Genomic DNA, 25,216 nt, shown 5'->3' on the forward strand with positions numbered 1-25,216 from the left:
TTTGTTCGGACATCTCAAATAGGTTGATCATGCTTCTTCTGGGCCACTGGGAGAGCTCTCCATAGTCGTGTTTGCATGGAGAGTTTGAAAGTTTTTGTTGAAGTGGTCGATGTTTTGTACCATACATCTCTCTGTGTTTTTCCTCCCGTTTCACCCTCCTTCACTGCTTATTTACCTGCATTTCTTATTCAGGCTGCCCAGCACTTTCCATTTCCAGTGGTCTTGATGAAGTTCAATTCATCACTGGTGCCCTCTTGTAATTCAGTCTCTGCAGGTGCCTGCTGAGCTTCCATTTACTGGCAGGTTCTAGGGGAGATTCTCAGAAACAGTCAGTGGTTCAGAAAGAACCTAAAAAGACCTCCACAAGGAGGAGACAGAAGGAGGTCTTTCAGCCCATAAAAGTATGCTTAATAATTTAAAATCCCTGAAAACAACATGCAGCCTACAAGCTTTGAGAGTACCCATTTGAAAAATGAGATTAAGAAAATCAAATTCATTTGACATGTGAGTCAAGGGCACTTCAGCTCTCTTGTGCCACACATATTTTGGTTAACTTGGGAAAGAACTATCCTTTTTTTTCCTGGGCTTTGCATAGAACTCACATATGTTTTCTTTATATCTTATAATTGTTTATTCCCCAAATTGTATTGCATATGCTTGCTAATGACTGTACACATAATGGTCAACATGAATATGTGGTTGCTGTATTAAGTTCAATCTCCCAGTCCTCAACTTTATTACTATAATTATAATTATTACTATAGTATTACTATAATTTTAGTCACTAGCAGTTGGGATTGTGAAGGACTGTGTTTAAACCCTGAAAATATCAGACTCTGCAGCCTGGATCAAGGCTTATGCACCATGTTTCTAGAATTGTAAATGATGGTTTAGCTGTATTTCCGGCTTTCCACACAGAAGTGGAACCTCACAATTTGTAGTTAGAAGGTGGTAGACTCTATTACAGTCTTATCTGTGAGCAGCACCATATGATCTCAGTTATTTCAGCAGCAACTAGAACATCAAAATCCCCAGTGGACTTTTCAACTTCATGGCCAGCTGGAAAAAGTGAAAGAAGAAATTCTAGGTCAAATCTAATCAGTGCTGAGGTTAATTTCTTGCAATAACTTACCTGACTTCTCTGAAAGTGCTGTTCAGATGGATGTTCATATGTTAAGGTTTCAATTTGATTTGAGTACTTGCTGAAGCAATGACACAGATGGAATGGTCCAATTTGGGATAGGGGCTGGAGTTATTAACAAAGTTGAGAAAAACTGGCTTTCCCACTTCTTCATAAAACAGGGCTCCCTAAAAATTCTGAACTGTGTTCACATAAAGGAGAAGGGTTAGGAACTGCTATATAACAGAGATTTTACAAAAATATATGGTGTGTATGGGGTTAAAGCATCAAACTTTCTGACACAGTTAAAGAAAATCACTTACAGAGCTAATTGATGTTTTACCAGACAGGTGTTTTTCCCATGTGCTCTACACAAAGCTAGATTTCATTATCTTACAGCTGGTGTAAATCCAGAGCAACTCCTTTGGGCTGGGCTAGCATCTTCTAGATTTACGCTTTGTGTTGGATAAACTTGGACATGGCTTGTGATGTAGTAAAGATCTTCATATCCAGAAGCACCTAATATATTTAGAACCCTAAAAATTTGCTTTTGGGGAGGTTTGAAAGTTTTTTTGGTGGTATGGGGGTGGGTTTTTCTGCATCCAAACAATAACAAACAAGCTGTCTATTTTTGGTCAGATGCTTCAAAGACTGAAACCAGTAGCCTTCCACACTGTGTGGGTGTATAGGACAAAAGGAAATTGTCCAGATTTGCAGGAGAGTTGATAAGTCCTTACACTTTCATGTGGTTTGGAAACTTCCAGCACACTGTTTATCAGCTTGCTAGTTTTCACGTCTGACAGATTGGGAAAGGAAGAAGCTCGGCAGAAGCAGATGAGGGTTAAGGTTCGGTGTTTCAGAAATCTGTGTCCAGAGGGGCTGTGGTGGGACTTCAGCAGCAAAATTGTTCCTTTGAATCCTCCAGAGTCAGAGTTTGGGACTTCCTTCTGCAGGCCCAGAGGGAATGGAAAGCAAGACTGCTGCAAGAGTAGGTTTTGCATGAAATGCCTAATCACAGTCACCCTGCTCTTGGAGACAAGTCTCTCCTGTTGATGTGAGACCTTCAGGAAGAAAACTGCTCCCTCCAATGACATGCTTCATCTTTAGATCTCATCCCTGCCCCCAGTAGTCTCTTTTTCCCCCCTCTACCAATATTTGTGAGAATGTAGAGAAACACTTCTGTACATATTTGGGCATGAATTCTACCCACAGACAGAACCAGGCTCTTCGGTCTTTGCCCTTGTGATGCATCCTCACTGCATGTATTCCTGCAGCTGGGAAGCAACCTTTCCCAAGCATCCTCAGCTGGAAATGGTCTGATTTCTTGATGCATCGTGGGGAACTGCTTATCCTAAAATTGGTCCAGTGATTGTCAGGAAGGTGCACACATAGTTTTCTCTTACTGAGGTGCAGAAGTTCAGTTTCATTCTCCTGTGGTTTAAGATCAGTACTGCATAAATCCTGGTGCTTCAAAGAAAGAACTATGGTGCAAGAAGGAGATGGAAAAGTGAAAATGCAGTCATTAGTGCTCTCTCCAAAGCCAGGCATGGCATAATATCATGCCTTTGTGACCAGCAGAACGAACTCATGATGGAACTAAGCAAAGTGCTAACAGATTGAGAAACCAACAGTGAGGGCAAAGAGATTTGAAACTAAAGATTTCAGAGGTACTTTTGTCTGAAACTTAAGTCTTGAGCCATTGAGATGTATGGAGAAATTTGGACAGGGAATGTGGATGACTGTTTCTTCTGCATTAAGTCATGTTTGCATTTGGGGTGTTTTTTGTGTGGCACAGTGAGTGGAGATGTGCCAGAGTAAAGATGAAGAGGAGGATGATTTAGCTTCATGTGGTGCATCAGTGTACTCAAGACCATTATAGATGTTTGTGCAATAGTTAATAGATTCATTAATCATCTTTCTCAGACTTTGGGTTGTCTTGTGTTAATGCTGAAGCAAAAGGTTCATGTTCATGGTGAGCTGGTTTTACTCTATCTGTTGTTTTATCCTCAAATCACAGTTGATTTTTCATTACCAAAATCCATATCCACAATGTTGAGTCACTCCTGTAACATATTTAGAGCATAATTCAGTGAGATGCTGTTGACACCAATTTCTCTTGGCATGACTTTTCTGGATGGTGGGGCTGCTTTTGCAGCAGTCACTGGTATGTGGCACTAAGCACTTGTGCAATACAACTTCTTTTTAAGTTGTATTCCTTCTTTTGGAGTTACAGTCTTGAAACAAGGCTCTCTTTGCTGTTGGAGCAGCTGAAGGATGGGCACGGGGCTAGAGGACAGCTGCTTCCAGGATTTTAGTGGGTTGAAGATGCTGTGGTGCCATTATTCCCACTCCATGGCTGGAAGCGGGCAAAGCAGGCAGGGCACAGTGGTCCTTGAGAGCCAGGGACCTGTGAGCAGATGTCTCTGCTCCTCAGATGTTCTCTCAGGAAGCCTGTGCTCTGGGAACAGACCCCCTGCTTAGTGCGTGGGGAGCGAAAAGGGATGAGTGTGAGGGCATTTCATGAGAGGAATTTCACAATTTCACATAGCTCACTTAAGTGTCCTTCCTGTGGGATTCTTCCTTGACACAGAGTGAAGGAATTCACCCGTTTTGTTCCCATTGTCATTCCTCTATGGAAAAACCTCTCATCAGGATCACCATAGACTAATGTTAACAGAAGCGTGAGAGTTGCCATCCTGGATCAGACAAGGGCTTTTTTAGCTTCGTGTCATGTCTTTAGAGGTGTCCAGCATCTCATCTTCAGGAAAGGGTCACGAAGCCTTGCAGGAAGAAGTTATCTGATAAAATTCTTAAGACGGGATTTTTTTTTTTGGTAGTATGATCTAAAATCCAATAGTATTTCATAAGAAACCATGGGATTGAGGGTCAAGGAAAGTAAAATTTAGTTGTTGTCTATGTTTATGTAAGTGGATTATTACATAGTGGAAATAAATCACATTAAACTATATAAGACAGAACTTTTTTGTTCTGTTGTGCTGAAAGTGTTTGGGGCGCCTTTCTTTGTCTCATGCAGTGCTGCAATTGACAATCATCCTAATCTATTTTATAAGTATGAATAATTATAATTTCCCAATGTAATTGAGCCCTAGGCAATCTTACCAGATTTTTGAACACGCATCTACCTCCTTAGACTAGGTGCTTTAGATGTCATTTAACAGCAAAGTGGGTTTTTCTCCTAAGCCATGGCAAGGGAACACCTCTGTACAGACTGTTTCTGTTCTCACCCCTCTATTTTAAATTGTTGTGCTGCATTATTTACTTGTTCTTGTTTTAAACCCAGGGGCTTTACTTATAGCTCTGCTTTATAGGTTTAAGTGGGATGGATGGAAAGTTGGTTCCTGACACTTCTTTTTGTCTTGGAGCACTACAGGACAGTTCAGATGTAACAATGGAAATAATAACCAGCAGCCTTCAGCAAAGCAGTTCCTTCAACTTTGCTTTACATTTTCTTTTACACAGTTCCTAATTTGTTTCTGTGCTTACAGCTTAGTGATTACTACAGCCCCAGATGAATTTGACAGGCTTGTGTTGCTGACTGGGCAGGTAGATTACTGGCAGGTAGGCAGTTTGCCTGTCTTTATGAATGTCTTCCAATTCAGTCCTATTATATTGCTTCATTTGTCCTGCCAGCTAATGTGTTACAGATTTTAAGTATCAAACTGGTAAAGAAATTTAGTTTGGACAAGAAAATATAAAACTTTTTCCCTAAGTGACTAGCATTTCTAAATTGTTTTTGTGTGAATTTTAGTGTACTTGCTTTCTCTTTATACCACATCGATACTTTTCTAGTCACGAATTATTGGGATAAACTTTTCTGAAGAATGTTGAACTGGCCATTATGTGCCAGGGTCTGTCATTATGGAATTAGAGGAGAGGCACCATGGTTGCTGACACCTGTTAGTAGGTAGATCTGGTGACTCACAGGCATCGTCTGGATTGGGCTCTCTACACTGTGTGAGCAGCACAGGCTGAATTGTGTGGGGAGGCACGAAATGACACTCCTGGGTGAGTGCCACTGGCATCCCTTTGGCTGGCAGATGACGGAGTCGCAATCATTTCTCCAGATGAGAATGACCTGATCAGGATCTCCATGCAGGGGCCAGGACAGGCACATCAAGGTGGAGGGGTATGAGAGCCACATGGATTTGTGCTGAATGTGGCTGTGAAAGTGTTGCTAGCTCTGGTGTTACCAGCCTCAGCTGACCTGTTTTGTTTTTAAGATGGGCATTTACCCTGTTGGAGTGAAGACCAGACTAAGGTGGGCACAACTGTGGTATTTCTCTTTTCTCAACACACATCACATGTATGTGTGTCTTTTGCCTTCCTGGTGTGGTTTACCAAAGTGGTCCTACAAGGGTTCATAATGGAGGTGTCAGAATGTGCATTTGGATATCCATTTTCAATTCCAGGTGCTCAGTGGGAAAGAAAAAGTTTGTAGTTATGGCTGGTTTTATTTTGTCTCTGTAAATATGCCCTCCTTATATAACGGATGAAATGAGCGCCTTCATCAAGCTAGATATTGGCCAAGATGCTCATTTCAGATCCTATATTTCTAGAGATATTAAAACTTGATGGATTTTCTCTCAGATCTTTGTCTGTTAAATACTAAAATTTATTTTTCATTGGCATTTTATCATGTGCTTATGCCCATGCATGGGAGTTACCTACTGAGTGTAAGGCAAACAAGCACAAACTTCTGATGAGCTGGTGAATCAAAGGCCTTCAAGTGGGTCTTGTGGGCCACTAAACATGGAACTCCATGGCCTTGGTTGACAGGTATGATGGGAAATGTCAATAATTTCAATTGGTAGTAACTGGCATGAGGTTTATGTCAAATAACTGGCCGAGGTTTCAGTTCGTTTAATTTCTGCATTTAAATTTTTAAATTAACAAACCCCCCCCGGCTCTTTGCCAGAAAGACTTCACCACAAAATTCTATAAAAGCAACTTGACCTGACTAGAGCAAGTGCTGGCAAAATGTTTGGCAGTTATTGGGGAAATATATACTTGTTTGTATTTGCAGCTATTGGCCATATTGGCATGACAGTGTGTCCTACTCAGAAGTGTTAATGAAGAACAGAGCTATTGCATTATTTTAAGCTTTGGCTCTGTAACATTTAATCTTAAATCAGTGTGTATAGTCATCTAGGAACACCAAACGCCTAGAGAGTAAATAAATTATAACTTGCTCTGAGATCTAGAACTGAAAAGGAAGGGATACACTTGTTCAAATACCTTTCTATGCCCATGAAAGCCTGTTTTGGGCAGTTGCACATCCATTTTGCCTAATGACTGATTTTAGTTCCACAGCATGGAGTCATGGTCAAGGCTTTTAGTCTACCCAGAAATAATTTAATCTACTGTAACCAACCCTATGCTGTTCAGACTTTACTATGGTAAAGTATGTATCATAAAGCAGCCCAGCTTTGCCATCCACTAACCTATCAATTTTTTTTGACTGGGTTTTATGTCCTAATAGTACTTTAAATTCTTACATTATAATTGAGATTGATCAAACATAAGCATTTGATCCAGAAATCACTTGGCACATGTTGCAAAACATCAGATTAGGTGAATTGAATGTCTCTTTTGGACCTGAGAGGGATGAACCAATGAGCTGGTAAATTTTGTGCCTCTATGTGTACTTAGTAAGTAAATAGAATCCAATAGTTTTCTTGGTCTTGAATGCAAAAGAGAGGAAAGTTTCAGACACGACAGGGATATGTGCAGGTGATGGCTCTGTTAAGGAGTGATACAGCTTGAGCTCTACCCTGAGGGTGTTTCTGTCTGCCAGCTCTGTACCAGCACACATGGTGCTTCTCTTTGCACAGGAGCCAACAGGAAACAAGTACAAAACTACTTCTGAGTCCAGGGACCTGTATCTATTAACACTTGTAAATCCCCACGGCTCTTAATTGGCCTGCAGATTTCTGCTTCAATGGAAACAGTGGTTACATTTTGATGCTTCAGATCATGAGTTTGCTCATTTGGACCATTGTCAATGTCAGCTTAGGACAAAGTCACAACTTCTTGCTCTCTCGCAGTTAAGCTGCCCTGGTTTCTCTTCTGCAGGCTTCAGGTATGAAGTCCGGAATTATTTCAGAGAAATGCTGTGAAATTAGGTGGCCGTGAGGTTTCCTTTAGAATGGGGACTTAGATGGCATCTGAAAGACATGGAAATACCACTTGGAGCCTCGGGGTGGCTCATGGTTTGGCACTGTAGGTCTTTTCTGGAGACTGTTTTTAAGTACAGGCAATTGAAAGAGTGCTTTTACCCCTAGGAGCAGGAAACCAGGCTGTGCTCCCTTCTTTGCCTGTACCTGAGCATCAGAAACCCAGGTGACAGATGAGATGGGGGCTATTGATGCTATGGAGATAGCAGAGTGTCTCCTTCCAGCAGCAGTTCTTCCTAGCCACCAGCACTCACAGAATCAGAAAGCTTCATAATCCAGGGTTCTCCCTTCTCCCTCTAGTCCTGCAGCAGGACCAGGTCAGACAGTTACACATTGAACAGGAAAACAAAATTTTCTTTTCCATTCACCACACAAGTTTTAAGACAACTCTCCCTAAAAGTTCTCCTGCCTGTATTAATGCAAGTATTAATGCTGAAGAGAGACTCAGTGTTGATTAAACTAGAAGGACCTGTTGGTCTAGACTTCTTCATATAGTCAGATGTAAATTGAAACTTTATGTGGCTCTTAAGAGTTGACCATGAGTTTTTCTTCTCTATACCTTTTTCTCCTTTAATAGAGTGAATTGGTGTAATAACGTAATTGCAATTATTATGGGTAGGTACAACTGTTTGACGAAAAAAATAGTTATATTTACTTACAGAATGGATTGAAGAACCTTTTAAAGAAATGGTAATACAATAGCTTGTTGAGAATAGCTCTGAAATAAAGAAAACTACTGATATCCCAGATTTCCTTACAGAATGGAGTAAAGCCATATACTCCATTTGAGGTTAGCTAGTGGCCATGTTCTGGTTAGGGTGCCACTGCAAGGTGGTGTCAGCTCATTTTCGCTGGAGACACACTGAAGGTCAACCCACTGGGTACTGTTGTGTTCCTTTACATTTTGTCTGAGTTCTGCAATTCCTTTTTAGTTGTACACATGTGGGTATTCCCATTCCCTCCAGTGGAATGACTCATAGGGAAGTGCTCATAAGCAAGAGTAAAGCAGAAGCAAGAGTCCTGGGCTGCATCTGAACTGAATGACTGATGTTTAAGCGTCACAGAGGTGGAGACCCTGTTAAGAAATAACCTGCCCTGTCCTTCCAGTGCAGGAGTGTCCTCTACAAAGTACATTTTTTGCTAAACATTTGAATCAGGAGGAAATGATATTTGATGGTAAAACTCTCAAGGCTCAGTTATGTTTCACAAGGGGTAAAACATGTACAAATCCAACAGTGACTGAAACAATTACTTCATGATGGATAACTTTATTGCCCACAGATGGCACTTTAAACCCAGAAGGTCAGATTCTTTGTACACACTGAAGTTGCAGAGATAAACTGATCATTCTCCTTAACCTCTCGTTGTGCAGGTGAAAAAAGGATTAGTCAACATGTTGAGGGTAACAGGAGTGGCTGGAAGACAGTCACAGCCCCAAATTATGGAAAATATGTTAGAAAGCCATCAAATCTGTTAACTTCAAGGACGTTTATAATAACTTCTAATATTGTAATTTTTTAGACTTAGTCTTAAAGCTAGCTTTTGGATTTCCTTTCTTTAGTCAAAGGTACCAGAAATTCTCTGTGTATGAAGAGAAATTTAAAAGTAGAAACTGGGAAAATTGGAATGGGAATAATAACCCAGACCATGGTCCCAATTTTGAGTTCAACCAATCTATGATTTTTAAGGGAATCCAGGATTTAGCAGAAATCGGTGAAAGGTTCATCATGTGTGCATTGTTACTCATTTGTCTATAGAACTAGACAAATATCATATTGGAAAAATACATGCACATTCATTTTTTAAATCTTTTTTCATGATTTCTGATTGGAGGGGTTTTTGGTTATAAGATAATTCATATTTTTATTTACTTAATTTGGAAGAGGAACAGATTTTTTTGCGGGACAGAAGTTAATGGAAGAAAACTTCCTTTTTTTTTCCTTGAAAATCACAGATTGCTCTCTGCTTTTATTAAAAAAATATTTGTCCTCCCCTTCCTTTAGTTAGAATGGCTAACTTTTGCAATCTAAATTAATGTTTGCTCATTAATTAAGCAACCCCATTGACTGACTTTCACATGCATCTAATAAGCCTTCCATAACAAATAAAATGCGTCCGAAAAAAACACCCTTCCCCCATGGGAGGAGATTCCTCAGTTATCAGGATTAATTAGTTCTCTTGTTGTCACATGAAAAGAAGCTGCACCCCTCAATGTAGGTCAGTGTGAGGGTAGGCTGCTGATGGTCGCTTAGTGACAGGCACAATGATAAGTGAATGTGTCCTGTTGAGCCATGACCCTTCAGAAAAGACAGTGTCAAGTAAAATGCCCACAGAAGGTACATAGAAGGCATAATCTGCTTCTAAATATTGACAGTAGGAATTTCCCTGCTATTCTCCTTCCTTTTTCTTTCCTGGTAAACACGTCAAACTCTATTGCATTTGTACTCTGCATTGGTTTTGAAGCATTTAAAAATGTAAGGAAGCTAATGACCCATGAATAGATAGGATGTCAAATAAAGCTATTTTTCTTCGAGACATAGCATCTTGCTGGTAAAAGCATTGTGTCCCATACTTGTAAAAGCAACAATATTGGCTTGAAATAAGACCTCAGCTTTTTGTCAGTGAAAAACTAAATAAATGAATATATAACCAGCCTTGTATCTCTTCCCAAATACACTGACATTAAGTCTTGAATGTGAATACGATTAACTACTGGAGTTAAGTACCTAAAATGCACTTGAAATCAATGATGAAATGCTGGCTTGTGTCAATGGGAGCAGAGTTAGACAAACATGAAGCACTCCTTAAGAATCCCCCACACAATATTTATAAATACTGTGCTGTCTTTTAGATATATGTAAAATGTGTAAAAGGGCAAAAGCTTGAGTATGTGTCCAGTATATTTGGGTTTCTTTTTTTGCCTACACGATGGAGTGAAAAGGTGGGTGGTTTTGTTATGTTTTTTCTTTGATTTTAGCAACTCTGAGGCAGATCTGACATACAGGCTTCTAGGCTGACTTGTTTCATATGCTTCAAATAAGTTAGATCTTAAGGTTTTTGTGTCTTCGTTTATATCACTGTGAAGTTAGGAAGGGTAAAACCTTGTAATGTTTATGATGGTTTCTTGCTCCTCACCTCTGGCAGACTTTGAAGACAGCAGCAGCCCACATTCCCAGGGCTGGTCTCCTGGCCTCAGCATGGGTCAGATGTGGGCATGGTGCTGCAGGACTGGCTTTGCTCCTGGGCATGGTGCAGTGCCAGTGCTGAGCAAAGCCAAGCGCTCAGCACCGCAGGCATGACCAGGCACTGCAGACTCCCTCCTGTCTTTCTGTCAACACCTGTCACTCACATGGATTTTTCCACTTTCTCACCAGTTTTACACAGGAAGCAACCTACATGTTGCTCTCTAGCAACTAGTTTGAGTGTTGCAGCTCTAGCAACTGGGCTTTGATCCCAATGGTTTCCTTTGGCAGACAATCGCTGATGTTTTTTTCATACGTATTGAACTGCTTGTAAACACTGTTGCATGCTTTCAGCTTTTCCAGGGCCTCTAATAAAGAGCAGTTCAGGGAAGCTTGAGGTCAACTTTTCCCCAAAGAAAAAACCAAGATTCATAAAGCTGGATATAAACTCTGCCTTCTTGGGAGCACATCTGACCCTTCAATTCTGGGATGACAAGAGGAATGCAAATGAAATGAGGGAATGTGGGAGTTTCACAAAACCATCAGATTGTTTAGCTAGAGGATGTTGACAAACCCTCTCAACCAGAGTGCCTGGGTTGCTCTCCAAGCAGCTGCCTAGGCTGTTGTAACATCTTATCTCAATTTCTCAGTGATTAGCCTCAGAGGCATTGTTTCAGAATGGTGAATGAGAAGACTCATGGACTGTAAGCATCTATGGGAGACTATCCCATAAAAGCACAGAGCACGCTTTGGGGGAGCCAGCCCTTCAGAACTGAGATTCCTAAAAGGCGAGAAATGTATGTTTGCAATGCATATCACATAACAATTACTTCTTCAGAGATTTGCTGCACCCTTTTTCTCCTCTCTTACCAGCTGCCAGAATATATTAATTTCTAGTTAGAAATATGATTGTCCAGACAAATCGCAGAGGAAGTCTATGTATGTGGACAGTCTCACCATTCAAATCTATGGTGTTATTTGAGGTCCAGTCCAGAAGATCTCTTTATTCTGAAAAGTTGTTATGCCCTTGCTTGCAACTTGTGCAAGTGAGCTATAATTTTATTTATGTCTATGTTCAAGTGCGCCCTTTAAATCTTGTTTTGAACTGGCGCAGATGATAGAATATATTGAAAACTACTGGAGCCACATCTTAAGTAAGATATCCAGGGCTAAAAAGAAAGCTCCTGAATTTGGAGCAGCCATTGGCTTTGATGTGTTTATACATCTAAACTTTAGTCACCAATCTCCACAGGAACTGGTGTCCAAACGTTCCTTCTCTAGTCAACAAAAGAGAGAGGCTTTTCTGATTGGTGATACATAGCCCCAAGAAAGGTTCATGTATTTCTACTATGTTTGGTGCATACAGCTGTTCATACTTGGCTGTGCAGGGACCTCTTGTAAGGACTTAAAATAGCTAAGCTAAAACTGTACTTGACTGAGTTCTAGAAGAAAAATCTGCATTACCCTTTACTATGAGATGGGGTTTCTCCCATATGTTGACAAGGTAATACTTTCTCTTGGAGTAAAGTGATTTGGGATAGTTGCTGTTGCTCTTTCTCAACAATGAAATATTTACAAATTACACTTGAGTCCCAATTAGACTACAACTGGTTTTCAACTTTTAACTGTTTTGAAATGTTTTTACATTGTGTTCCCAGCTTCTGGAACATTTTGCTGTCAGTGCAAGGGCAGCGGGATGGATTAAGCACTGCCTCTTCCCTAAGGCATGTTCTTCTGTCAGCTTGCCATGAAAGCATTTGCGGCCATAGCCTATTATAGGGCAAAGACAAATCATTATGTCTTTCAAGCCAGCATCTCCTGACTTGATGAGAAGGAAGATCTCATGCTCTTCTGGTTTTCTGACCATGGGGCTTTTTCATGGTCTTCTTCAAAATGCCTCCATGTAGACTTCACAAAGCCCACCTGGATGTTTTCAACTGTCCTAAGCCACCTTGTGTAATGACACCAAGGCTTTCACCTGTGCCAGAATGGTCTGGCCACAACAACAGGCTTGCTTTCTCAAACAAGCATCAGACCTGGTCTGGAAGGTGTCTTGATCTTGTTCTCAGGATTTACTGTAAAGGTCTACCTTTTGATGCTACTTTGTTGACAGGAAGCCTGGAGATGGTGAGGGGCCCGGAGTAAGTATGCTGTGACCTTCAGTCAGAAAGGGAAGATCCTTAATGCATTTCACTCCTTCCACATCAGTTTCAGCCTTGCAGCAAGTTGCTTGAGTGGGATTTCAGTATCTTAGGAGTCAGTATGTGGCTCTTGCCATGGGAGTGGCTGAATTTACCCTTCCCATTGAAGGGGCTGCCATGGCTGTGTTTCCTGAGGAAATGCAGCCAGTGGTGCTGGGGGCACACTTCCTTGGTTAGATGTTAAATCCATGAGGTCCTCAAGTTTCTTCATTATATGTTCAGTGAAAAATTTGAGAGCAAAGTCATTGACTGATACCTTTCAATTCTATTTTCTTTCATGTGTAATGCTGCTGGAAGGTTATTTGAGTCCTGAGTCAGGGCAACAGGACTTTGCTCAAAGGAAGAGAGTATGTATGGTGAGAGAGGCACAGTTTTCTTTTCTTTTCCTTTCCAGTATAACAGCATAAATTTTAGTGGACTGGAAGCAGAATTATTTGACTTTGTTAATGTTTTTCTTTTTTTTTCTTTGTTTTTCTAGGATCTAGTTCAGGATCAAAACTAAAAGTTCCTGAGCTGAGTATAAATGGCATACAGCACGTTGTTCAAGCCGGCCAGACTTTAAATCTCACCTGCAGGTAACCAACTGAGTTGGATTACGATAATTTGGCAGAGACTTCATACACATGACACTTTCTTTTTTTTGTAACTGAAATTAGAAAAAAAATTAAACCTTGTGTTGTGGGGAAAGGTGGGGAGTGAACTTCAATGGCAATTGTTTAATAGTTCTTTGTTGTTTCTGCTGTTGTTTTTGGAAAACAAGATAAAAGAGAACCCCATAAATAGCCTGATATAATAAAAAAGAAAGCTTGGGAACTGGAGCTATATAATTGCAGCCCAGCATAATTGTTTCTGCTTCCTTATCTGTGTTTGCAGGGGGGAAATGGTTCATTCATGGTCTTTGCCTGAAACTCTTAGCAAGGATAGCAAAAGGCTGAAAGTAATTAAATATGCCTGTGGAAGGAATGGGAAGCAGTCCTGCAGCAGTCTGACCTTGAGCAGAACTCAAGCAAGTGACACTGGAAATTATAGCTGCAAATACCCCACAAGTCCAGCAAAAAAGAAGAAGGAATCTACAGTCTATGTATTTATTAACGGTAAGATTAAGTTTTTTTTAACACTTCCTGGTACTTGCTCTGCAATACAGCAAAGTGGAAAAGTAAGGCAGTTCAGCTGGGGCTGAGTTTTGAATGACATTTTCAGCATTGCAAAATGTTAATTTGCCAATTAATGTATAAAATCTTCTTTCTCAGAACTTGCAAATACGAATAGTAGTCTTTTATCAGTTAGAAAAAAAAATGAAGCAAAAAAATGACCCAATCCAACCATTTTCCTAGAGAAAACAGGAGTCCAGATGGAAGTAGACTACAAGAGAATATGTGAAATAGATATCAGAAACCATATCCTATGTGATGTGATGTGATTTCTAGGCAGCTGAAGGATGCTAAAGCTGCCTGTCAGATCACTGACTTGCCTCATGCTGCAGAAAATTACTATTTGCATATGAAGTCATATTTAAAAATAACCTCTGTAATCCATGTATCCATGTCACACAGATTGAAAAAAATCTAGAATAAATGGAATCAAATTAAACACAGAGTTGTGTTCAGCAAACAAGTATTGTGTAATGTATGGGAAGTGCTGGAATTAGGTCAGTTAGACTATAAAAGAAATTTCTGGTGATCCAGCTTCCTTCCAGAGTATTAATCAGACACTTATGAGAAGAGCTTAATTCAATAGACACAACAATAAAAGAACAAATTATTGACACTTTAGGGATTTAATTAATACTTTAGTTTTTCGTTATTTTTACAGAGTAATGTTAATAGATTACGGTAGTATTTCAGGACTCACAGGTTTTGAAAGTCGATGTTACAGAGAACGTGCAACTGGAAGTTTTCCAAATTCTGGATCTGCTGCATCTAATGAGTTCGCATCAGAGTGAATTAGCCTTTGTTTTCATTTTGTGATATGAAGAGTGAGACTGGCATTGTGAAAAAGCAGAATGAAGTGGACCTCTCACTACACTGATAGAAAATAAGATAGCTCTCCCCATTACTGTGTGTTGCTTTATTGAGCACTATTGGCTGTTCATCCTACTTTCCTTCATCTGAAATATGCTGCAGTGTTTTCATCACCCATCTCTTTTCATAATTCTCTGTAAACCCAACAACAGATGCATCCATGGAAGAATAGCCAAAATAGGATATTCATTTAGTGACCAACAGCCTGCAGCCTAGGGAAATGTACAATTTCCTCAGATGCCTTTTGCAAGTTTCCCATCATGGGACCATCTTGAACCTCCCACCTTGGATATTATCCCTGAGACCTACCCACCTACCTACCCTCTCCATTCACTGCATGAGAAAGACCTCTCTGCTAAACTGACTTTACCATACAAGGGATGCCTTTGCATTCTCTTTGTCCCTTGCCTGTTTGAAGAGTTAATTTTTCTGTATCCTAAATTTTTACTAATGAGAGACACAACCAGAATTCTAACTCTTCACTGCTTCCCACTTTTATGTGGCTTCCCTGCATTTAAAAGGCACCTTCACTCAGATGATTGTCAACCATGGTTATCAGCAGAATTCCCATGGTGATGGAAGAGAAATGTATCATTGAGGAAATTGTTTTAGGACAGTCCCACCCCAACCCCTGTCCTTCCATCCCCTCTAATAATTTAAAGAAGGCTGTCTGAGTGTCTTTGTTCTGTTGGTTTTTCAAGGACATTCAGTCACAAACCTTGATGTCACTGTTGAAGAGATGGCTAGATTTTATAACTCCTCCTACCTTAATTGCCAAAAAAGAAGTAAAATGTTTAAGGAACAAATCTGTAGCAACCTTAAACCTCTCTGGCATGTTAATTTTCTGAATTTGGCAATAATTTTGATTGAAAACCAGTTTCTTAAGATTGAAGTGTTAATTGTGTCCCAGGAAGCACACCTGAAAGTTAGGGAAAACTATGGATAATGAGGGAGGCTGCAGGGTAACTGCTCATTTAATGCCTGTTGGAAGTGTCACTCTGCCCTAAGGTGGAGAAAGGTCTATTATTCTTCCAAAACTTAACAGTTTCAGGAAGAATTCTTGAGTAAGTTGGAAAGAAACAAGATACTGAGTACCAAAACTTACCCTTTCTGATAAGTGTGCATTAGAAAAAGTATTTTCTTTCTCTATGCTATCTCATCTCTATCTCTTTTCTACCTGTCTCTTAATATGAGTCACCATTTCTGTAAATATGCATGAAATTCAATTATTCTAACTCAAGTGAGGTTGAGATGGGGGTAACAGAATCCTCTGTGAAGACTCTCATTCCTGAGTTTAGTTTTACTTTGCATTAATTCATGGGTGTTTAGGAAATAAACATTTGTGAAATTTGGGTCCCTCCTAGTCTTGTATTGTTTCCTGTGACAGGACGTTGTGTCAGTCCATTTCCCATATTAGCTCCATGTGGATCTCCAAGGTGCCTGTTTCCCATGTCTTAGCATGCTGCAGATGAGAACAAATAGTTGCTATTTACAAACACAGAATCCGAATCAGGAAAGTTGATATTGTTTGTACAGGAAGTCATCACTTATTGTTTTAAAAATGTTCTTCATTTCCGTAATTGGAGTGATACTGAATATGAACTGGATTTAAAAAAAAAGCCCAAAGACCAGACCACAATAAACCCAGTAAGTCCTTTGGTTCAGTGATGTATGTATGCTCCAGCAGAAAATTTTCTGGTATAGAGAAAAACAAGTCACAAGGCAATGAGAAGGACACTGCAAGTCCCACAGGCCCCAGGATGACTTGAAGCATTTCTGAAGTCCTGCTTTTAGGGGTCAAGGAGAGGCAGGCTGGTGACTTGGCTTGGAGGAGCTAGTCCTGACACCACCCCTCTTTCAGCTGGAGAGGTCACTACTGAGTTGCAGAGGGGAGTGAGTGCACAGAGTGTGTCCACAACTCTTGACCCCACACAGCTCAGGAATTGAGACATTAGGCAAGGGAAATTAATTCTCTTAAGAGTCTTCATCTTTGCCTCAAGAAAACTGATGGCCTGACTTTCTCCACGAGCCATGGGAAAAATCTGAAATGAAGCAAAGCCTCTTTGCCAATTTCTCCACTGTCCCGGACCCAGAACTGCTCAGAGCTTTGTTTTGTAAAGGAAAATACAGCCTAACAGTAAAAAGGAAAGATTTGCAATGAACGCTCACTGCATACATTGCAGTGAGGCATGGGGAATTTTCTGCTTGAAAAGAGATAATGATGGAATAAAGGCATTTAAGAAACACCAAATTATCAGCAGGCTGTTCCGAATCCTATGTAAATTTCCTTGGGGAGACTACTAAGGGCTTTTCTTTCTGTCTGCTTTGTCCCAATATCTCCAAGGCACTTTTCAATTGCTGGAGCTCATTCACTGTCTTCAAAAATGCGTAGTACTCTTAATTCTCTACTCTCATAATTTCTTGCCTTTGAACAATTGCTCCCATGGTATGACAGAGAAAAAGCTTGTAAGTTCAATTACATTGATATACCAAAGTTAGATTTTTGCATGAATTTAAGCCAACTGTGATTCAAGTTGAAGCGTTGCTATTTTCTGTGATGAAGGCCACTTTCGGCAAGTAATATACAAGAGTAAAATCTTAATTATTCTGCAACAGAGAGCAGAATTCTTCTCAAAGTAAAACTATTTGGCTCTGAGGCACTAGCCCATTTACTAATCAATGCTCTCCATCTCCTTGTCTTTTTTCATAATCCTGTGATGTATGTCTTCTGGTCACTTACTTTTCCTTGCAGAATGAGACATGTTTTAAAATCAGACCTCTAGGCTGTGTTAGTTGTCTATTCTCTTTCTATACTTAACAGAGAATAAAAGAAGCTTCTGGTATGTACTGTTCATCACCCACTTTTCAAGAAATCTGGAGTACAAGCTTAGAATAAACTTCTTGCTTTGAGGGGATTTAAGCCAGGTGAGGCAAATCAGAGCTGTGTAATTAAAGATGCAGGTCCTGAGAGTATCTGTGTTCTCCAATGCCTAGAATGTTGAACATGCCCACTAGCTGTATGTATTTGGTTTGATGTGTGTCTTGGGCTCAGAAGTCCAAAATGAAGGGCTTTATCATTAGGAAATTGTTCAAACTGTAAACCTTTGAAATCCCAAAACATCTGGGATTCTGAGCTCAATTTCAAACACTAAAGTTCTATGCTGCAGATTCTGAGTGTTTTAGAACTTCCTGGGCACCTCCCTGGGAGGTCCTCCTGTTGACAGATAGCTGGATCCAGACCCAGAACTGACATGCATTTAAGATTTAGCTTGGATGGATTGACTCCTGTAAACCTAAAGATACTATTGTTGCAGGACATGGAGGGTATCCAAAGAGTTCTGCAAAAGGGTCTCCTAAATCAGAAGCATCAGAGTCAAAATTATTCAACGTGTAAAAAAAGTAAGACAAAGCACCCTGAGAGCTAACAGAAAGGGAGAATTTTCTTCTTTTTCCTTTTTCTTCTTATTTACAAATAACACACTGATAAAAGAAGGTCTCAGGCCTGGGAAACTCTTCTTCTCCATGCCTTCTTTTGTCTTTGCTTTTGGCACAGTTTTAGCATATGAGCAGTATGGTTTTGGCTTGCACCGTCGGAGTCAATACTATGATAGCGCTTCTGCTATGAAGAGGAAACTCGTTGGAATTAAACTATGTTGCAGCTGTATCAAGTATGCGGACACATTTTTAGTTTCTAATGAGGTTCCTGTTACAAAACAGAGACCTCTAGGACTTGCTGACATCAATGGCCTATAATTGCCGCGCTTTTGTCATTGCGTGTGCTTGGGCTCCGTATCACAGGACACCGTCGGGAGCAGAGCATGTGCCCACACTTTGGCAGCATCCAAAGCTCTGCAGTGACCCCTCCGTGGTCCTGCTCCCTCACCAAGGCTCACAGCTCCTACTGAAACAATAATCTTTCCAGGGTGAGCCACCACAATGGAGGGATACCTCTGAAAGAGCATTCCTAGTATTCATTTGCCTTTCAGGGATTGCTTGCTGAACACAGTAATAGCTGTGTTGTGTATTTCCTGGATAATATGACTATTTTTCCTGAAGATTTTTAACTGTGTTTTATTTGTGTCATGATCCTATGTTGACGATAGCATAGTGTAACTAATCTCAAAGTAAAACAAACCAATTTTGCCTAAAAATTTTTGTACAATTGTGTTAGAAATCCTTGTGTCTGAGTGTGCTCTAGATATAAATTAATTATCATAGAAGTCTAGGTAAAAGAAAGAAAAACAAAAAAGAAGGAGAATACTTTATCAGGTTTTCTTTCCAGGTTTAGACATACTTTGTATTTGAAGAGTGTTATTTTACAGGTTTACAAGAGGCAAAAGAGGAAGAACCTTTCTTCTAGAATAAGACATACAAAATGGGATTGTTTTTCTTTAAGGAAATTAGGCATATGAGCCGGTTCAACAGACACATTTCCTAGGGCATGATTCACCTCATGGTAAAGCAGATATCTAAAACAGGTCAGATGAGTCCCATTGCAAAATTCCCCTTTTCTCACCAGGGACAAGACTAGTGGTTTGGCTCCTAGCTCAGTGAGAAATGTCTGTATTGTAGATGCGCAAGCGAGGCTGGAATGACTCTCGGTGTGCAAGATTCTTTTGGAATTACTTCTGAACAGCCCCAATAATTTATCTGGGATAAATAAAGTTAAGGAGGTTTAATCCCTTCAATGGAAAGGGAATGTGGCAGTTGGCCCATGAACTTCAATGAAGTCTGCATGTCTGTTCTTTACTAAAGACTGTGGTCCTTTTCACATGCATGAGGGAAAAGGGTGTTATGTGAATGTGATGAAAATATTTCACCTCTTTTAGCCTGAAAAGAATCTTAAGGATGAGCCAAGTGTAAGTAGGTGTTTTGGAAGAAGTTCAGAGGATAAGCTTTTAGAGATTTCAAGGAGCTTAGATTTTCCTGCAGAGACTTTTCTTCTTGCAAGTGTATGTGTAAGTCCTCTGACTTACATAGCTCAGATTATTAAAAACAAAACAAACCCAAGAACAGCAGCTGAAGCTTGTGGAAAGAAAAGCCCTTTCCACTGTTTCTGAATTTGGCATTTCAGTGTTGGCTAATTTAGTTGTTTGTGCAAGCCCCATAAATAGCCTGGACAGGTTACTGATACCAGACATAATATTACTTGTGCTAAGTCTCTTATCACGTTTTTATCTGGCTGCCAACCAGCTTAGCAAAAAAGCTGCTATTTATGCTCTTTAACAATATAGCAAATGACCTTCATGGATTTTGTGATTTCATGAGCGCTCTTTGTGGTTTCATGTTGATTGTAACTGAGAGATATTGTAAGGAACACAGTCAACCCAGCACACAGTCATTCATTCTAGGCATAATTTAAAAATACACTAAACTGATTTTTTAGTAACCTTTAACATACGTAAGTATTCTGGCTATCCAGCTTTCACTTTTCTGACCTCACAGGCAGCTCTGAAGAAAAAAAAAACCAACAAAATGAACTAACAACCCAAATCAATAATTCATAAAAACAAGGTCAACCCCTTAGATTTTCCATTCCAAATCCTAATGAAACCGAATGTGTAACCTGGATGTGGTCTTCAAAATAGGTCAGTCTGTGATGTTCCTTTCACATCTAGAGCTTTATGAACATAGAGTTGAGTGAAACTGGCTCAAAAGACTGCTGGTGGGAAATTAAGTCATGCCAGATGTGCTGCCAACCAGCTATGTGGGGAAGGTTCATTTACCTTCCCTCAGGAAGAAATTGAGAGGAAATGTAGTGGGAGCTAATGACAGTAGCTGCGGCTGTTATGGGAAGGAAAGAGGAAAAGAAAAGGCAAGGAGAGTTATTGCCTGGGGGACAGAAGAATTCCATATTGTTGGCAAACCCTGCCAAGGTGGCATAACCTGCCCTGGTGCTGCTGTGTGTTCAGCTTTGCCTGTTCCAGGCTGGTAAAGCCTGCACCAGATTCTGATCTTGAGGCACCGAGAGTATCCCATTAGGGCTTTTATGATGGAAGGAGACTGAAATCAAAGGGAACCAGGAAAAGCCTCCATGCTCATTATGAAAACAAAACTGTGCTAGGAAACATGATGCGTATTCCTTTTAATCAAAAGCAGGAAGACATTTGGAGCACTTGGGGCCATCGATTGCCCTCTGGCCCACGGCGGAAGTCCCCGGTGATGTCAATGGGAGCTCTGCACGCGAATAGCGGGGGCATGGTGACGCCTCGGCGCACACCGCAGGGAGGGCACCAGGAGATGCTGTCACCAAGCCTTGGAACCCACCAAGGGCAACCAGAGTGTTTCAGCTGCTTTTACAGCTCTTTGTTGGCTTCTTCAGGTGTGGACGTGCATTTCCACTGGAGAAGAAGAAAGAAAACCTGGTGTTTTATGCTGGTTTCCTGGCCCTGCAGGAATCCTGCGAGGTCTGAGCTGCACAACCCCCACTGCCTCGATACTGGCATCAGTCAGTGGTGACATTGTCTGCAGACAGCACCGGCAGTCCCCAGAACAGCTCTTCCTCACACTTACAATGATCTGGAGATTATGGTACAGGAAACCACTTTGCAAAGCTTGCTGCTTTTGGGCAGAAGCTCTTAATTTTGTGACAAAGACAAATGAGTCTTCGGGGAGTAGTAAATGGGTTTGTCTGGTGATGTTAAGGGGCAGGTGACCTCTTCTGTGGCTGCAGTCCCTGAAACAAAAAAGGTTCTTTTCCCTGTGCTACAAACAGGTTCATTCTTGGTCTTTCCTTGAATCGTCCTGCAGAGGAAGCGTCAGCCTAGCAAGTCCTCAGGGCATGTTTTATTACATATGCATCCTCTATTACTCATAAGTTCCTTTCACTATCTCATTGGATGTTTAATACCTACTATTAAATAATACTTTGTGGGTTTAATTTCAGAAAGTTTGTATAACAGTTTCATTAAACCACTTTAGCTAAATTTTTTCTGTATCCTGGAGTACATTTGAGATCCTCTGCCTTAGGAATCTCACTGGTATAAATTAGAGCAGAATCCATTTCTCTTCCTGTTTGATGTCTCAAACAAAAATATTATTGCATATAGTAAGAAATGAGGATCCTAAGGGCAGAACAGTTTGATGACCCTGGGAAGTGCATATCACACTTTTGAAAGACAAGCAAAAGTAACTTACTTGAAGAACAACTTGAGTGAACATAGGTCAACACGCAGAAGTTCAGGGCAAGAACGCTTAAATCAAGTGTTGCAGTTTGAGGTTTTATAAGGGATTGGTTCTTGCTAACTTTACTAATTTCTTATCCAAGAAAGATTTCCATTGTTATTTCTAGGATTTTTGACTGAGTGAAAATAATAGGATTTGCCTGAAAAAACATTAGAGCTGTAGATAAGCACAGAATTAAGATCTTAATGTTCTGCTTTTTTTAGGAGGTAAAAACCAAACCTTATGTGAATTTGGAGGTAGTCTATCTGCAATGTGAGTCAAACTGAAACTTCAGATCTGAACACCTGCAAAGAAGATTTGGAGCCAGAGCCCGTAGCTTAAGCCCCTCTTTGTTAAGTGGCCCAAACAATAGCAGCAGCAATGTTCCCTGTTCCCAGCGCAAGCTATTTATGACAATGCCCTTTGTTAAAGGGATTGTTCAAGGGACGGTAAATTACTCTGCCAAGCTTTAGCTTTGACTCAAGAGGAATTAATGTTTTCCTGGCATTTTCATTTACCTTGTCACATATAAAAGAGACACATAGGTATTGTGATAGTGGGAAGGAGGAGAAGAATTAACTCTCTCCAGTCCGTATTCTCGGAGGTGAAAAAATGGCTGGATAATCACGGTAGATTCTTTCTCCTGATGCAGTCAGTGTGAATTTTTCCTATCAATTTCCTTGCAGACAGCAGGAAGATGTGCTTTACAGGGGGTTCCTTATAAGTGAATTTCAGCTCACTTCCCATATATTTACTTTTCCTGGTGATAAAAAGATACAAATGCCATGAAATAAGAAGCAGATATCTCAGTAGTAGAGGTGTTGCTGTAATGGAAAAAATGGACTTCAACTGTCCTGAAATTTAAAGAAGATTTCAAAATACTGACACTGTTATTGAATGATACATATACCTTCAAATACTTAATAATAGTTTGATGAACATGTTTAGACAAAAGTAAACAGAAGATTGATTTCAGGACTTTGTTTAGCTTTCATTACAGACAGGGCTAGTCTGTTTTTTAAGTCTGTATGCAGTGTTACAATTCCCATGCACTGCCTTAAAATTTCACATATTAACCTTTATTTTTTCTTCTTTTGCAGATACAAACAATCCATTTGTAGAGATGCACAGTGATATACCTAAAATAATAAACATGGCTGTAGGAAGAGAAATGATCATTCCATGCAGAGTCACAGATCCAAACGTTGCTGTTACTTTAAAAAAGGTACCTCTATCCAAGCATGCTCTGAAAGTGTTACTGTGGATGATGGTTTTGTTTGTTTGTTTACAGCTATTGTAATGCTTTTGGAATATTTTAAAAATTTAATATTTCTTATGCAATGTTTCTGGGTGTCAATGTGTTCAGAAATATTTCAACCCTGGAGGCTTCATTTTCAGTCACACAGAAAGACTTCCTCAAATCTCCTAAAAAGGGTGGAAATTTTATGAAGAAACTTAAACTTTTCATATTACTTTATTGAATCCTCACTGGCAAAGGTTTCTTAAGCCCGGGAAGGAATTTCTTGTTAGGAGAAGAGATTTCCTCCCACCTCTTCCCCTACCCTTCCTCCCTTTTCCTCTTCTGTCCTCTGGAACAGGCGGTGAGTCCCTGGGGACTTGCTGTGGCTGTACAAGGATCTTTGCAAGCCTTTGCCCTACCTCACTCCCACCAGAAACTTTGCTGCTTCCTTTTACATGTGACTACACTTAGACAAGGGATGGCTTTTCTTTGCAGGAAAACTTTGCAGAGAAACTGCAACATTTGATGTGGTAGGGCTAGTTTAAGGAGAAAGAAAAAAAAAAGATATTTCCATGTTTTAGGAAAACATTTGTCTCCTAGGTGCCTTAAGAGTTCCATGGACAGCTAATGGAACCATATGAATGCACTAAAGTACCTGGTATCAAGACTGAGAATGGGGCATTTTTTCAAAATTACCTTTTTTTTTTCTGAAAAATTAGTTGGAAGTGGCAAAGAAGTTTTATTTCTAAATAACGGGAGTTATGTACATAGTGGCAATGAAAGTTCATCACTGTTAAAAGGAAAGGAGGTTTGTCTCTTTCTAGAATAATGTGCAATTGCCAAACAATACCACCGTAAGGTGCTTATCTAGTGCAACATAAGTCTTTGATTGTTCTTTGACTGCAGAGCTTTACACTAGCCATAAATTTCATCGATGCTTTCAAGTGCTTGGTAATATAGATACTGATTTTGCTGCTTGGTTTTCACCTGTTAAATCCCATGAAAGAGAACAAAATGCAAAGAAAAGAAAGTGATCTGACCCAGGACATTAAATTATGTGTGTAGGTACACACACACACACAGTTCTCTTGCAAGAAGATGCACAAGGTTGTGTGGCAATAGAATCAAAAACAAGTGAGACTTAGCATACTGTAGAAGGGTGTTGTAAAGTGGGAATTTATTTGGGCACTGTAGTGTTGCATCTGAAATCTCAGCATTAGGTTTCTAGCTGAGAAAATTCTTGTCAGGTTTCTCTAATGAAACAATATAAAAAAAAATTCTCCTTATTTGTAGAAGATTGAAATGTAGCTGCTCTTTTTTTTTGGTATCAACTTCCCTTTAGCTTGGGCTTGTAGTGTAAAGCACAGCTCTACACCACCAAACCAGATGTAATACTCTCAGAAGGAGAAAGAGGAGGTAGAGCCAAGCCTTGAAAGAAAGGGTTGATTGCTTACATGTTTTGCATTCCAGGAAAAATAAATGTGTTCCCTAATTAATCCTAGAATTTCCTGAAGCATGTAAGCTACAATGCATTACATCATATCTTACTTTATTTATCTTCTATGACACCCTTATATGAAGATTCCAGCACGGTTTTACTCACAGGGCAATTAAGAGATGTGTTAAATGCATTCCACAGCTGCAAGCATACTACTGCTGGAGAAATGGCAAGAGCTATTTTGTGTTTTCCATCAGTGATAAAGGAAGAATTTGGTGTCCTCATAAAGCAGTCCTCTGGAACTGGAAAGAAAATACCAGCTTTAGTGTCATTAGGTTCTGCGTTCTATATTGCCAGGAAGTAAAAATACAAAATATTTTTAATAATCTCTCTCTTATGGAAGGAATCCCTACAGTTGCATGAGCACTGCCTCCAGCATTTGTTTCTTTGCAGTGCTGCTTCTTAGTTTTAGTGGACCAATGTGGGAAAGGTTTACTATCCATCTTCAAAACTACAAACTATATTTTTACCCAAACTTCATCTTTATCTCAGTCAACCTTTTCAGATACTGTGTTGCTTTCATTTTCAGACAACATCTGTGCAGGTTGTATTTTATAGCATTGCAATCACAAACAACATAGGAGAGGGGTCTTCAA

The 25,216-nt window shown here is 40.0% G+C and overlaps 1 protein-coding gene across 1 annotated transcript in view; it reads left to right on the forward strand.

Moving 5' to 3' along the window:
- The first annotated feature begins 13,179 nt into the window (after positions 1-13,179).
- FLT1 (fms related tyrosine kinase 1) overlaps positions 13,180-25,216 on the forward strand; it is a 93,291-nt gene continuing 81,254 nt past the window's right edge. Inside the window, exons 1-3 of the mRNA XM_031066039.1 lie at positions 13,180-13,272; positions 13,571-13,791; positions 22,983-23,107. Coding sequence (XP_030921899.1) covers positions 13,578-13,791; positions 22,983-23,107 — 339 coding nt within the window. The 5' untranslated portion in view covers positions 13,180-13,272; positions 13,571-13,577. The remainder of the gene's footprint in view (positions 13,273-13,570; positions 13,792-22,982; positions 23,108-25,216) is intronic.

Source organism: Geospiza fortis, unplaced genomic scaffold (genome assembly GCF_000277835.1).
Source record: "Geospiza fortis unplaced genomic scaffold, GeoFor_1.0 scaffold16, whole genome shotgun sequence".
NCBI classification, from domain to species: Eukaryota; Metazoa; Chordata; class Aves; order Passeriformes; family Thraupidae; genus Geospiza; species Geospiza fortis.